This window comes from Oryza sativa, chromosome 1 (assembly GCF_034140825.1).
Source record: "Oryza sativa Japonica Group chromosome 1, ASM3414082v1".
Classification (NCBI taxonomy): domain Eukaryota; kingdom Viridiplantae; phylum Streptophyta; class Magnoliopsida; order Poales; family Poaceae; genus Oryza; species Oryza sativa.
In genome coordinates, this window is record NC_089035.1 from 6,973,089 (window position 1) to 6,988,274 (window position 15,186).

General features: G+C 40.7%; 2 protein-coding genes across 2 annotated transcripts; one reads left to right on the plus strand and one right to left on the minus strand.

Moving 5' to 3' along the window:
• The first annotated feature begins 5,031 nt into the window (after positions 1-5,031).
• On the plus strand, positions 5,032-7,494 carry LOC4326742 (reticulon-like protein B1). Its single transcript, XM_015760730.3, has 5 exons — positions 5,032-5,389; positions 6,340-6,520; positions 6,634-6,775; positions 6,858-6,927; positions 7,027-7,494. Exons 1-5 carry the CDS (start codon positions 5,110-5,112, stop codon positions 7,191-7,193), a joined length of 840 nt encoding a protein of 279 aa, XP_015616216.1. The 5' UTR covers positions 5,032-5,109; the 3' UTR covers positions 7,194-7,494.
• Positions 7,495-8,270: 776 nt separating this feature from the next.
• Positions 8,271-14,120, minus strand: LOC4326743 (uncharacterized). The gene is made up of 15 exons (XM_015772039.3): positions 13,716-14,120; positions 12,870-12,991; positions 12,686-12,774; positions 12,570-12,608; positions 12,255-12,348; positions 11,523-11,565; positions 11,334-11,434; positions 10,670-11,228; positions 10,507-10,594; positions 10,209-10,376; positions 9,374-9,942; positions 9,121-9,259; positions 8,977-9,045; positions 8,767-8,883; positions 8,271-8,635 (listed from the first exon to the last, which is right to left on the minus strand). Exons 1-15 carry the CDS (start codon positions 13,925-13,927, stop codon positions 8,522-8,524), a joined length of 2,523 nt encoding a protein of 840 aa, XP_015627525.1. The 5' UTR covers positions 13,928-14,120; the 3' UTR covers positions 8,271-8,521.
• Positions 14,121-15,186: the final 1,066 nt, after the last annotated feature.

The window sequence follows — 15,186 nt, forward strand, 5'->3', positions numbered from 1 at the left end:
AAAACAACATTGAAAAAATAAAAATTAACTTTTAAAATTTAAATTTAGTAACAGCTTATAATTCGTAACTCATAGCGCAAGGGATGAGACCTTAAGGAGCCCTTTGCTAGCGATTCAACCTGTAACACCAGCCTTATTTTGCTTCGTCAGTATTAAGGCCATAGACATTGAGTCATTGACGCGACATCCTCTTTGCAATGCGATTATTCCTTTTCCACATGAATAGTACTTCTCCCTCTATTTCATATTATATAACACTTTGATTTTTTTTTAGGTTTCTTTAAGTTAGATCAATTGTTCTTTAAAAAACAGCAATATTTACAACACCAAGTTAATTTTATTAAACATAGCATTGAATATATTTTGATATGTTTGTTTTGTTTTGAAAATATCATTACTTTTATATAAACTTGATCGAACTTAAAAAATTTGATCAAAGTGTATTATAATATGAAATGACGGGAGTTTCTTTTTTGGTTAAAATAGTACTACCTCATTTTTTATATACGATGTCATTTTTCACATAACGTTCGATCATTCGTCTTATTCAAAAATATATTGTAAATATGTAAAAAAAATATAAGTTAAGGCTGGAGTTTTTTTTATAATAATACAAGTTGTCAGGGTTATGGATACCATATACCTAATAGTAGTTGACTAAATCTCGGCAGGACCCACCACATACCATATCCTATACGGAAACAACCTGCGAATATAGAAGGAGTTCCGGATAAGGGAAGACAATCAGAGTTCTACATGGAAACGACAAGTACTACTCAGATTGTATCCATATTGGTTTCCCTAATTCTACTTGGACAGGGGATACCTATGGGTATAAATACAATGCCCCCTAGGAGGAGAGGGGACACAACCACCTCAATCGACACCACAATCAACAGACACGGGCAACATAGACACCACAAAGCCAATACAAGCCAACATACGCCAAGACAAGACGCCGGATATCGGCTTCAGGGATAAGCACGGCTAGTCCCCTACGGTGTCTCCGGATACTGTCAAGAGAAACGAAAGCGCTATCTCTGATCTCGCCGGGCACAGATTCGAGGAGGAAGACTACCCTGTTGTCGACTACGAGTCAGACCTTCAGACCGCCATGTCGACAACAGTTAGATAGGCTACCCCAAATATTGTACTGGTATGATTATGGTGAATAAGATCAATACCGGCTTCGGCCAACAGGATGTAGGGCTATTAGCTGACAATTCAGGGGCCCGAACCTGTATAAAAATCCTCGTCTCTATCTCTTTTACCTCAGTCTCGCGTATACCCTAGTACCAACGATCCCCATACCATGCAAATACCGGAATCGCGACATCAAACTTCGACACAAGTCACAATAAAAACAAATAGCATTTTTATAATTTTCTTAATAAGATAAATAGTCAAATATCATCATAAAAATTAGCGACGATATATATTTAAAAACGGAAGTGGTACACCATGGGCTACGGCCCTATTCTTTTCTCCAACAAAAGTTGGATAAACTTTTAGATAAAAGTGACATGCTTTTCAAACTGCTAAACGGTGCATTTTGTGCGAAAACTTTCTATATAAAAGTTGTTCTAAAGTATCAGATTAATACAAATTTCAAGTTTGTAATAATTAAAACTCAATTAATCACACGTAATTACCACCTCGTTTTGCATGAAACACTTTATCTTCATATTCATCTTCAGGAGATTCAAACACCATCTAATAGTAGCTCCGGGGAGAAGTGGCGGAAACAAAACTAAAATGATCAGCTTCAATTTGAATCTGTAGTTCGACGAGTTTCAAAAGATTTAACTCATTAAAGTGCGTCACAATCTACTACTACTCTGTCAAAAAAAAAGCCAACCCTAGCAATGAACATGTGTCTAGGTTCGTTGGTAGGATTGGGTTTTTTATAGGATAGAGGGGATAGGTCTGTACATTTGGTCGGATAATCGGATCACACAATGCACCGATCGAGGGGGGGATAAGGCCTGGTTTAGTTCCCCAATTTTTTTTTCTAAAAAAACAGCACATCGAATCTCTAGACATATGCATGGAGCATTAAATATAAATTAAAAAAACTAATTGCACAATTAGTAGAGAAATCGCGAGACGAATCTTTTGAGCCTAATTATTCCATGATTAGCCATAAGTGCTACAGTAACCCACATATGCTAACGACAGATTAATTAGACTAAAAGATTTATCTTGTGGTTTCCAGAGTTATAAAATTAGTTTTTCTATTCGTATGAAAAACCTTTCCGACATTCGGTTAAATATCTAATTACATTTAGCGAAATAAACAGGCCATAAGTTTGAAGTTGTGTGCACAAAAATGTCCGGATTCTCCACGCGGACGCAGAGACATTTGGACACACCGTACGTACCCGTGTGGTGGGCCCATGCCACGTCGGCCATTTTGGGATACTAGTAGGCCGGATACTCTACAAATCAAAAATGACGCAGAGATTCCGAATTCAAGCAGATCGTGGGGCCCGGTCCAGCAGAAAAGCTGGCCGTCCGCCGCAGCGGTAGGGTAGTGCCCGCCACGTTGATTCCGGGGCCCTTTTTGACATCACCCGCTACTCTCCTCCCGGTCCTCCTTTCTTTGCTAGATGCACCCATAATGTTACCCCCAACAGTTTATAGGGTCAATTAATTAGCACGCACCCATAAATCCATCTACTATCATTATAATTATATTTCCTTCTTTATCACTTTATACACCCAAAATAACGGGTCAGGATTAAGTTTCACAGATCAAGATTGATATAACCTGTCATTACACAGCGAGAGAGAGAAAGGTGGAAAGGAGCATCCGACACTATAGTGGAGATGGCTATTCACGGTGCAATATAATTGTTTGTGGAAATAGGCTATCATATAGCACGAGGATGTGAGAATTGACATAACACGGTCATATTCGCACAATCATGCACTACTGTAGTAGACTGCAAACAATGATCGTCTCATACTCCTTAGCACACCACTTATATTATATCGAGTTTGGCAAGTTTATTTGAGTTAGATTAATAATGCTGCATCCGATAGTGTGGGTTGGCTTAGCTAGTTAGTGCACGGAAATCAAAACACATGATTAGCGAATGATTATTTAAATATTAACTATCATAAACTTCACAGATTATATTCATTTGATTTGTAGGAAATATCTATATTTTTTTTAAAACATATCGTTTAACAGTTCGAGAAATGTACTCACTATAAATGAGAAAGTAGATCAGCTCATTAGAGCAAGTTTAACAGTATAGCCTACTACTAGCTCCAAATCATTTATAGCTAATGTAATAACCAATTCATACAATAGTTGCTTACTATACCATTAATACCTGGTCCCACCTGTCATACACACATTATATCTTGAAGTCCATACTACAGCTGGCTACAAATTTGTAGTCCGCTGCTCTTCTCTCTCTTTTTTATCTTTTTAAAATATGTTTATAGCTGGCTTGTAGCCTGCTATTGTACCTGCTCTTAGCTGATAAGAACCCAACCTTAGACTCATATTGGTGTAGCCATAATGGTGGCTGTTGTTTTTTAATGCAATTTTCACGCCCCGAGAACTATTAGGGTAAAACAGGATTATCTTTTGTCACTGAACAATTTTGATGGTATAACCTCAAACAAGTTTTTTTGTTCTAAAGAGAGAAGTTCATTGTGACAATCTAGTATTCTACTATAATCGATAGCAAAGTTTAAATAAATACTCCTCCATATCTAAAAGATTGTCTTTTTATTGTGAATCTAGAGTCCTCAATAGTGATGTCCAGGTTTATAGCTAAAAAGCTATCCAAATTCATAGCCAAAATGATACTATCTTCGTCCCAAAATAAGTTTACTTTTGACACAACCCACACATACCAAACAAAACCAGAAAGACAAGAATATCCATACTATCAAATCTCAATACAAGTATTCCTTACTTTATCTTCTTCCAATACATCAATTTTGTACTTTCACAAACTTTGATGCAATGATAGCTTTAAAAATGAACTTATTTTGGTACAAATGGAAGAAACTAAAAATATGGGACGGAGGAAGTACTCATTTAGGAGTAACATTCAAGTTCATAGCTTTTTTTTTTGAGACGGAGCTAGTTGTACTCAATATAGAGAAAATATATTTGATTTTGAGAAAATGTCTTTCAACGTTAAACAAATTTGAGATAAGGGAGCATGTGGAAAACCCAAATCGTCACTAACATGATCTTAACCAACTTTATAACCTCAAACAAGTTCTTTTTTTTAAAAAAAAAGGAAAAAACATTGTAACAATATACTAGCATTCTACTATAATTGATAGCATAGTTTAAAAAGGTACTCCCTCCGCCCTAAAAGAATGTTTTTTTTACTATGAATAGTGTCTAGGTTCAAACAAGATATAATTAGGTATCTAGGTTCAAACAAGTAGATAGAAAATACTATTTTAGCTATGAATTTGGATAATATTCATTATCTAGGTTCTATTGTCCATGTTAATTGCTAAAAATACATTCTTTTGGGGATGGATAGTGTTATACTCACTATAGAGAAAAATAGTCGACGTCGAGAAAATTGAACTCGGATAATCAACCTCAAATAAATTTGACAGAAGGGAGTACCTGAAAAAAAAACCCAAATCAGCTCCGCTCGGCGTCAGCTGATTTGGAGGAAAATCTCTACGCTCAAGCTTCCTAAAGTACTAAATGTTGCTCTTTTTTTTAAAAAAAAGAAAAATCACTTAAAAAATCAAATCAAATCATTTTTTAATTTAAAATAATTAATAATTAATTAATCATGTGTTTATCTTTTTTTCCCTCCTTCCAAACACACTCGAGTACCCCAAGCATTTCCCCATTCCAACCCTGCGTAGCCAGTAGGACATGCGTATTGTGGTCCACTCCTCCGCAAAAAGCGCCCCCCACCGTCCACCCCCATCGCTTTCCACCGTCCAATCCAAATCCAACGTCCACGATTCCCCCATCTGCCCTAAACCCCCACCCCCACTATAAAACCCCCATCCCCTTCCACACCGTTCCACGTCTCCTCAACTCAGATCTCCCCCATTTCAACTCCCTCCTCCTCCACTTTCCCCCCCGCATCGAGCAGCGAAGCGGCGATGGCGGAGGAGCAGCCGCGCGCGGCGGCGGAGGGCGGCGGCGAGACGCTGATGGAGAAGATCGCCGACAAGCTCCACATCGGTGGGGACGGGTCGTCGTCCGACTCCGACGCTGACGAGCGCAAGCAGCCGAAGCCCTCGGCGCCGCCGGCCCCGGCCGAGGTCGCAACGGAGTCGTTTGTTGATTCGGCTGCTGCTGCCGCGGCCGAGGCCAAGGCCAAGGTGTTCCGCCTCTTCGGGCGCGAGGAGCCCATCCACAAGGTCCTCGGTGGAGGCAAACGTATGGCTGCTCTCTCTCTGCTGATGATCTCTCTCTCTCTCTGTTTCAAAGCTGATTTGGTTTGAATTTGTTAGAGCGGGTGGGGATGGGCTGGATCTGGATTGATTGGGAGTGTTGGGTTTCGGGCTAGATCTGGTAGATTAGCACTTGGCCAATGGGAGTAGGGTTTTAGCCTTTTGCTATGTGTGACCATCTATTCAGATCTGTGGGTATTTGGGGATGAGTTTAGATATCTTTGACAAATCGGAACAACTAATGTGATCCTCGCTGTGCTAGTTAATTCAAATTTCGGCAATGCAGGTTGCGTGCGTCTCGTATACTCGTATACAATCTGATCTATGTGATTTCATTTTATCCGTATCTTTTTGAGTAAGTAGTGGACATGTTTAGCTTTGATGAATCATAAGCGATTGTGGCAAAGAGAAAAAGATATGCTTGTATGTGTCAGGATCCATGTGAAGCGGGGTTTTGATTGACATGTAAAAAGTAATGGAATAATTGAATTCATGATTTCCTTGGTTGGTCTGTCACATTATTGTCTGCTGGTGTGCTAGTACTGGTCCCTTTAGAGTGACAATGAGCAAGAATTGAACTGTTTGTAAACAGTATGTGTTTGAAGGTTAGTGATTAGCAATAGTGTACTCCGCCTCGTCACACAGTTAAGCCGTAGCTAACACAATCATATTGAATGAGGATGTACCTCATTCTGGTGAATCCTTATCAATAGCTACAAAGGATTACTATAAGCCACATATGCTGTTGATTATTGCTATATTTGTCTGGGATTGTTAGTCTTCTGCTGTCCTGCCTTCAAAACAAACACCTTTGCTCTCTCCATAGGGGTGGTCATATTTTGTGGTTGAGGTGAAATTTCCATTATGTGCTCATGTTATATAGCCTGATTATCCATTGTTCATCCTGCCATATTGATTTCAGTTCTCTATTTGCAGCCGCTGATGTGTTCCTATGGAGGAACAGGAACATCTCTGCCGGTGTACTAGGCGGTGCCACTGCGATCTGGATCCTTTTTGAATTGCTTGGCTACCACCTCCTGACTTTCGTTTGCCATGGGCTCATATTCTCTTTGGGTCTTCTCTTTCTCTGGTCTAATGCCTCATCATTTATTAACAAGTAAGATTGTTTTTCATCTCTATCACAACTTGTTCAAGTTTTGGCAAAGCATAATCATGTTCCACAGGTAGATAATTACATAAAAGGTCTCTAAACTGTGCCCTTTCTTTCAGGTCTCCCCCGCGGATCCCAGAGGTGATTATTCCAGAAGATTTGGTTGTCAACATTGCTCTATCTACACGTTATGAGATCAACAGGGCCTTTGCCAATCTTCGTCAGATTGCTCTTGGCCGGGACATCAAGAAGTTCCTTATTGTATGTCTGTGATGCTTTTGTGTTTGTATAATTATTGTTCCCATAGCAAACTGAATATTTATGATCTATACCACACTTTTAGGTGATTGCTGGCCTTTGGTTGCTTTCTGTTCTTGGAAGCTGCTGCAACTTCTTGACCTTGGTTTATATTGGTAAGTGGTTTGGGCTACTTTGGACAGAATTATTCTTTATTACCTCTTCAAACTATAGATTTGACTAATGTTAGATCTTTTGCTTCTTATGCCAAACAGTGTTTGTGGTGCTGCACACAGTCCCAATTCTGTATGAGAAGTATGAAGATCAGATTGACTCATATGGTGAGAAGGGGTGGGTTGAGATTAAGAAACAGTATGCTGTGCTCGATGCTAAGGTCCTGAGTAAAGTACCAAGGGGCCCCTTGAAAGACAAGAAGCACTAGGAAGAGGTGATGCAGTGCCTCGTGGCAGGTGATAGTAGTGGTTGGGTTGTGGTTCTTGAGATGCACTGCTGTCACCTATTGCCTTGTGTTGTGTATGGCTCTTTTGTTGTCTGATCTTGATGGGAGTAGCTGAGTAGCTTGCGCTACGACAGTATGCAGCTGCAGCGCATGCTTTGCTCCATCGCTGTTTGATTTTTGATCTGTAAGATGTCGCATGCATATTGTTTATGCGATATTGTTTTGTTACTAAGATTGCTGCATTTTGGAATTTGGTGATATTTATGAACCAATGTTGAGACTAGATGTCATCTACCCGTCATTTTTGTTGTTGACGTTGGTGAAAAATCTTGTTATGATTGCGCTATTAAAGATTCAGCCTGCGATGTGCACATTTATTTTTTCAGTTTGAAGATGCACATAATCTTGGACATATACCGAAATTTTGAAGCTATTCCAAACTTTGGCTTTAGGACTTGGAAAAATTTGTGGTGTTGCGTCACTCGACGAGTCATTTGGGGAATGCAGCATCATTTTCTATCCATAATGAAGTTTTAATATTGAAACATCATCTGATGCTGCTTTGTAAAGGCTTATAAGGAACCAAACTTGGTCCCTTCGACTCCTTGAGTCCTTGATCCTTGAAAGCAAAGGTAACACTTGGGCTTCTGATGTTCACTTTTGCTCTTCTTCCAGGCTAATCTATGAGCTGCCACAGCTTTCTCACATGCCAATGTGTTGAGTAACCATGGTCTCATCATGGGCAGCACTACCGGTCTACCTTTGCTTTTTTGCTTCCTCATAAGCCATTTGATTGCATTAAACTCTCAATCTGGCTAATATAACAAGCTACACTTTCGCTCTCAAAAGATGATTCTTCCGCGTCATGGTTCGTGCGATGCGCTTAGATTCTTGCTGCAGCAGTGCAGCTAGCCGGCATCGCTGGAACTCGTGGCGTAATGGCATGTTTGGCTGGTGCCAGCCACACTTTGTCATGCCATACTTTCTTATTTTTGGTTATTTTGGCACGGAGGAGTATGCAAAAAGAGCACAGGGATGGAAATAAAAAAAGAGACAAAAGAAAACAAACGTCCGCTCCGGATTCATTATTCTGAAGCACAACAACCGGAGGCAGGCAAAACATAGTCCCTGTGTATGGAAGTTCTCTATCAAGTTTTACAACAAAAAAAAACCGGTTTCATAACCAGGCTCCTTTGGTCCCAAACATTCTTAACTGGTGGAACTTAAAACACTGGACTATTTTCACATGGTTGTTTTCCGTCTATTCTAGTTTTCAAATTATGTTCATACACTCTGGATATTTAGATAGTTCAGAGAAAGTATGTCAACTGTTGTTTCTTTCTGGAGCCTCCTTCACCGTACAACTCATTCCATTGCTTCAGCTCACCCATTATTGTTCCTTCAGCAGCAAAGCTTGCCGCCACCTGCATTTCAAAGTTTCCACAAATTGTTAACAAGCAAGTATAATGCTAACAGTTTTTCAGTTTTATATTAGCAAGAATTACGTTCTGTGCATGTTTCAGAATTCTAAATTCAACTGTAACAAAAGATTCACCTGGTTTTTTGCTTCTTTCAAATCTTTCATGTTTAGTGGCCTTAGTATGATCGTCTCGTCCTTCTCTTTCATCTTCGAAGCATCTGAAGCATTGCCTCCTTGTTCCCGCTTCTTCTCCTGAAGATATTAGGCATATATATTTTACTTTTAGTATAAAATTTCACAAAATTGTCTCCAGTGAATGCTTAAGTATCGCAGTGACTAGATTACCAGTTCCTTCTTTCTTTCCTTTTGGATCAGTTCCCTCACTGGACGATACGCTGCTGTTGTGCACAGGTTCTGTCACACAGCAGACTACTGAGTTAACCAAAGAGTTCTTTGGGTTGACATAGATTCATGTCTTATGATACTGACCTTTAGATCACTGCCACTATATCCTTCAGTCATGGTGGCTAGTTCCTTATAGTCTAGACCGCCATCAACTTTCTCCTTCGACAGAAGGCTCCTCAAAATCAATTCCCGACTTTCCAATGATGGCAGGCCGACCATGATCCTAAAGAAGCAAGGCAATACACTCAGGCATGGAACTTGGAACAATCGAAAGGGGCTAAAAAAAAGTTTAGATACAGATGAGAGAACTAGCATCTAGCAAGGAAGAGATGCAAACCTGCGCTCAAACCTTCGAATGATAGCTTCATCAAGATCAAAGGGTCGGTTGGTCGCAGCAAGGACAAGAATTTTTTGATCTGGTCTTGACAAGAGGCCATCCCAGTGTGTCATGAACTCATTTTTTATCTTCCTCATTGCCTCGTGCTCTCCAGCTCTGTTCCGCTGACCAAGCATGCTGTCGACCTCATCGACAAAAATGATCGTCGGTGATACTTTGGCAGCTAATGTGAACAATGCTCTAACATTCTTTTCATCTTCACCAAACCATTTCGATGTGATAGTCGACATTGAAACATTTATGAAACTCGCTTGAGCTTCATTTGCAATAGCCTTGGCTAGCATCGTCTTGCCAGTTCCAGGAGGACCAAAAAGTAATATACCTCTGCAAGGTTTAAGAAGACCCCCTTTGAAGAGATCTGGTCTTCTGAGAGGGAGCATGACAAGTTCTTGAAGGGATTCTTTGATATCACTTAATGCACCGATATCATCAAATGTGACACCGATTTCATTAGCAGGTATCACTTCAGGTCTGATGCGCTTTTCAAACTCATTGTCTGGCGGCATTTCCTGAATACACGAAAAGGATGCAATTACACATTATCAAAATTAGATTCATGGGGCTTGTGAAAGTAACATAAAACGACACAAGATATTTTTTAAGAACTACGTATGATATATCAAAGTCATAAAAAAACCTTTCAATAATTGATTTCAAGGAACTACGCTTTACTCTGCACAGCATTCAACAGAACGACACTTCCATAATAACCAACGGTTCTGTAATAGTTTTGCTGGTGCACGTGTGCTTTTAGACTTTTAATTAATGCTCTTACAGGTGCTTTTGCAGCTGGAGATGGATTATCCTTCTTCTCGAATTTCTCTGGTTCTGCTTTGCTCTCAACAGGAGGGGCAGCAGCAGCTGTAGGAGGTACTGGTGGTAGCAAAGTTGCAGGTTTTGTTTCTGATTTTGCAGCAAATGGAGCAATTCCCCTGTCAGCCACCTGTATGTGAGGCATAATACATGAATAACGGTTCGTTAAAAAAAAACATGAATAACTACAAATCAACAGAATATTCGGAATTTCCTGAAGCGTATGAAGTTAATCCAAAAGCAGTAGAAATAAAACAAACCTTTGAAGCATCACGCTTTGCTTCCAACTTCATGCTATCCTTATCATACATCTTGTTCTCTTGAAAAATTTCCAGTGCATGGGACAAGCTGTGTCATGAGAGAGTCATAAAGCGGAGAAGAGATGAAGAAACCAACAGACAACTATACAAAAATGCTAAGTACCTCTTTGCAGATAGAAGTAATTTTCCGTTTCGGTACTCCGGATCTTTCTTATTCATCAGGTGATAAGAAACTGCTGAAACCACAATCTCCTCAATGTACCTACCTAGAACCATAGTATCAGATAGGCATATCGAGCCTAAATCATCACACTCAAGGTCGTTTTCGGCAAGGACTTCCGTAATATGGTTCCGGTTATCCTGGAACTGAATCATCTTCATATCTTCTTCTAATTGGGAGTTCCAGCTCACAAGGTGGTTCTCATTTTCTGGTGGCTTGATTTCGATGTTGTATGGAAATAAAGCAGTTAGTCTTTCATCCAACTCTTCATCAAAGTCCATATCCACAATTCTTGAGCCAAGGACTAGCACTGGCCCTTCAAGTTTATTCAGTAGTTTTTCAAACATGACATACATTTTTTTGGACTTGTGAAGAAACTTCTCAACATCTCTTATGTAGAGAACAATTGGGTTCTTCTTAGATACTGAATGCAGTACCTTGTATACTGCTTGCACCAAAATCTTCTCATCAAAAGTCCAGCTGCTAGCACGTCTGAGAGAAGCTGCAGTGTTTAACCAAATACAACATGACTCATGAGAAACAGATATAGGTGCAAAATACCAGAAGCCTCAGGACAAATTTTGTGTGCAAGAGATTTTAATATGACCTGGATTATTTGGAGGGCCTTGTGATGCCAGACTACTCATATCAGATGAAGTTGAGGCATTCCTTTTAAGCTTCGGGAAGCTGCTCGTACTTTCAGAGCTCCTGCAAAATACATAAAGAAAGCATATCAACAGCAGCCAATGATTTGCAGTTTCTGTAACAGGTTCACAGAAGCACAATTTTCCAGTACCTTAATTTCATGTCCGTCATGCTGCTTTGTCTACGAATAGTTCCTGTGATAAAAAATAAACCAAACTAAGATAACAAATATACAGCTGCAAAACTTCCTGAGGTAGAATGAAATACATAATTCAGTTATTCTCTATGGTCATTCAGCTGCAAAACTTCTGAGGTAGAACGAAATACAATTAAGTTATGCTCTACATTCTGCAAATGCAAGCAAATTCAATTTTTTTTAAGGTAAGCACTATTACATTCGTTCACAGCATCAGAATTTCAGACCAAATTGAGGCTAAATTATGTGAAGTCAAGAACAGTTGTTTTGCGCTTTGCTGGCAGTAAGTGTACTTATTCATTCTCTCAGTTCAGCAGGAATTGTAGTTTTCTGAAACTCTGTTTGAATACCGATGCCATTCATCCATATAAATAACAGCATATACAGATGGAATCGCTAGACATTTTTGTTTCAGATAACTGAGAATGACAGCAACATGGTTGTATTCAAGATCTCAACTGTGGTGTGCAAAAGTGTGAATTTCACATGAAAATACATGTTCCATCTAGTTTGTTCTAATAGAAATGAAACCAGAAAAGTTCATGTCGTCTGCTAATGACTGAGCAGAGTTGCAAAAATTCCATGCAAGAACTGAAGCAGACTACTGACAAGCAAACATAATTATTCTGCCCTACTTCAGAATAAGGAACAGTTGAACATTTCTTATTGTGAAGTCGATCATGTCACCTTTGGGTTTCTCCTTTTGTGGTAGAATCGAAAGAGATCCAAGTAATCCAGACACCTTTTCAAGGGTCGTCTCAGATATGGATCTTTTGAAAGACTGATAAGGAGAAAGTGCTCACAAGTTAATAGTTAATTTAAACTGGCCACTACTTGGGCAGTTGATAAAAATTCTAAATTTCGCAACAATGTAGGGAAAAAAAAGCACTACAATGTCAAGAATAAGCAAAACAGGACACACACATTTATATTCTCCAAGGTTCGGAAATCAGAAGAATGGTGACCTTACAACAAATACGACAAAGCGTGTTGAGTTCTTACCGAGTCTGTGCTGCTACCACCACCATATTTGCTATGGATCTGTGAGGAAGAAAAGTCTGTATCACAAACATACTTAAAAATGTACATGAAAGGAAATCTGTGCCAGCCAAACTCACCTTTATGAGAAAATCTGTAGGATCTAGCAACAGCAATTTTGCTTCAAAATAGTGGGCAAGCGCTTTGGCAAGCATTTGCTGGTAAAGTTCTTCAAGATAGGAACTTAATTAGCCTTAACTTAGTCAGGGCCAGAAGAAGAGTGATTCAGCAACTCCTTAACCTGTGCAATGGAATATGATTTACCTGCAGGGCCTGACAATAGAATCGCACGGCTAGCTGGTGCAAGATTCCTGGTGTATTGTGAGATGTCTGCTTGCTTCAAGTGAACATACGCCGCGCTTGTCAGCAATACACGCGTTTGCTCGCTGCAAATCATAGTTTGGGGAAAAAGAGAAACAAAGGATGATGACATGGAGGGTGGAAAAGGAAATGAACGTGTACATTAAAAAAGAGAACAGAGCTAGAAATCTATCGTTCATCTAGCATCTTCCTTGTCCTGCTGGGTGATCATTAAAATTGAATTCCAGCTAATATTTTGATCTTGAAAGTGAACAAACAGACGTTTGACGTCTCATCGATGTTGTTCTGTATGTGTTCTATCGTCCCCTCATTTTTTTTCTTTAACCAATTCTACCAGCACTACCTTTCAAGGCTGCCATTTTTCAATCACAAAGAGGAACATTTCAGAAAAGCAGGGTTGTCTCTCTTCGCCTCCCACGCAAAATTATGAACAAGCTAATCTACAGAAATATAGCAGTGCCACTGTCTTCAATCAGAGCGTTCATTTTGTGATCTCCGAGCCAAAAGATTGTTGAAACCTTTCAAAACATTTCTCTCTCTCTCTCTCTCTCTTTTTCTAATTTGCCAAACTACACAGTTCATCTGTAAATCTGTTGCTTGCATATCACAGACTCAGAATTATTTGTGCATGATAAGATCATAAGAACGGAGGGAAAAACATATCCCCTATACAGGACAGAACAAAGGGGAAAAAATCCTAAAAAAAAAAATCTGACGATGCAAGGTGACGGAACAGTTGCATAGCTCGATGAACGGGAGGAAAAAAAAGACGTTGTTGATGTTAATCACCTGAGGTAGTAGGGGAACCCGTCGAAGGTGACCCTGCTGTCGGCGCCGTCGACGACGAGGCGGCGGAGCTCCTGCTCCACCCTCTCCACCGTAACCCCGACCCTCGCCCCCTGCCCGCCGCCGCCTGCCCACGGCGCGGACGCCAGCCCCAGCCCCACCCCGACGCCTATCCCGATCCCCACCGCCGACATCACCACGTGCTTCCCCTCCATCCCCTCCCCGCCGCCGGCGTTCGTCCTCCTAGCAAGGTGGTGAGACGCACGGAGCGCAGCGATCGATCGGTGGCGCGGCGCGGCGAGCGGAGGAGGAGGGTTAATGCGGGGGAGGGGTGGAGGTGGCGGAATGGGTGGCTCGGCGAGAATGGATGGGAAGGAGGGAGGGAACAACCAACAACAGCTACTGCTCGATCGATCGATCGATCGCCGCGGGTTTCTCGGTGCTTCTGCTGCTCCGGGCTGCGCGCGTCGCGGCGGGGGGGGGGGGGGGGGGGGGGGGGGGGGGGGGCAATCCGGGGCGGCCACGCGGGGCGCATACGTGGGCTATTTCACGGGGAGAGGTGGCGCACTGTGGCGCTGTCCAAACCGGGGGGAGGTTTTGCGTATGGGGCCACAAGTTTCTCTGTAATTGCGTGATGGTTCCTTCCCCTGTTTTCTGTCTCTCACATGGATGTTGGGATATTCCCAGAGCCGATACAATAGTAGACTACAAGCCAGCTATAAACATATTTTAAAGAGATAAAGTAAAAGAGAAGAGCAGCGGGCTATAAATTTATAGCCAGCTGTAGCACGGACTCCAAGACGTAATATGTGTATGACAGGTGGGACCATATATTAATAGTATAGTAAGCAACTATGGTATGAATTGGTTACTACATTGGCTATAGATGATTTGGAGTCAGTAGTAGGCTATACTATTAAACTTGCTCTTAGGGCCTGTTTGGTAGGCTCCAACTCCTAAATTTAGCTCCAGGAGTTGGGTCTGGAGTGGAGTTGTGGAGCTGCCTAAACCCAGCTCCACCTCTCTAGTTCATTTTGGTGAGAGAGCTCCACCTAGCTCCATTCACATTTATAGTAGAACTGAAACTGTTTGGTTGAGCTCTAGCTCCAGGAGATGCCCTGGATTCTTATATTGTGAGTTAGAGAATTTATTTTGAAACAGAGAGGATACTGAATTCGATACATCATATTATTGTAAAGTAAAGGAAAAATTTAGAAAATACCATCGTATGTGAGAATGACATATGGGGCCGAACCCACATGTCAATGACACATACTATAGTATTTTTCAACTCCGTGATTTTTGTGATGGTACTAGACAAATTAGGCCTATTGTAAATCTGGATATATCTATGTTTGAATTTATACTCCCTCCATACTCATAAAGGAAGTCGTCTAGGATAATGTTTAAGTCAAACCTTGGTAATATAAATCATGAATAACTCTCAAGTTATTGAGTTTGAAAATATAAAAAT

Coding starts and splice junctions, on each gene's coding strand:
- LOC4326742 (XM_015760730.3), top strand. CDS start 5,110: ATGGCGGAGGAGCAGCCGCGCGCGGCGGCGGAGGGCGGCGGCGAGACG. Junction 6,776..6,857: donor ACATCAAGAAGTTCCTTATT/GTATGTCTGTGA, acceptor CCACACTTTTAG/GTGATTGCTGGCCTTTGGTT. Junction 6,928..7,026: donor CTTGACCTTGGTTTATATTG/GTAAGTGGTTTG, acceptor TATGCCAAACAG/TGTTTGTGGTGCTGCACACA.
- LOC4326743 (XM_015772039.3), bottom strand. CDS start 13,927: ATGGAGGGGAAGCACGTGGTGATGTCGGCGGTGGGGATCGGGATAGGC. Junction 12,609..12,685: donor CTACAGATTTTCTCATAAAG/GTGAGTTTGGCT, acceptor TCTTCCTCACAG/ATCCATAGCAAATATGGTGG. Junction 9,943..10,208: donor CTCCAGCTGCAAAAGCACCT/GTAAGAGCATTA, acceptor TCGTGTATTCAG/GAAATGCCGCCAGACAATGA.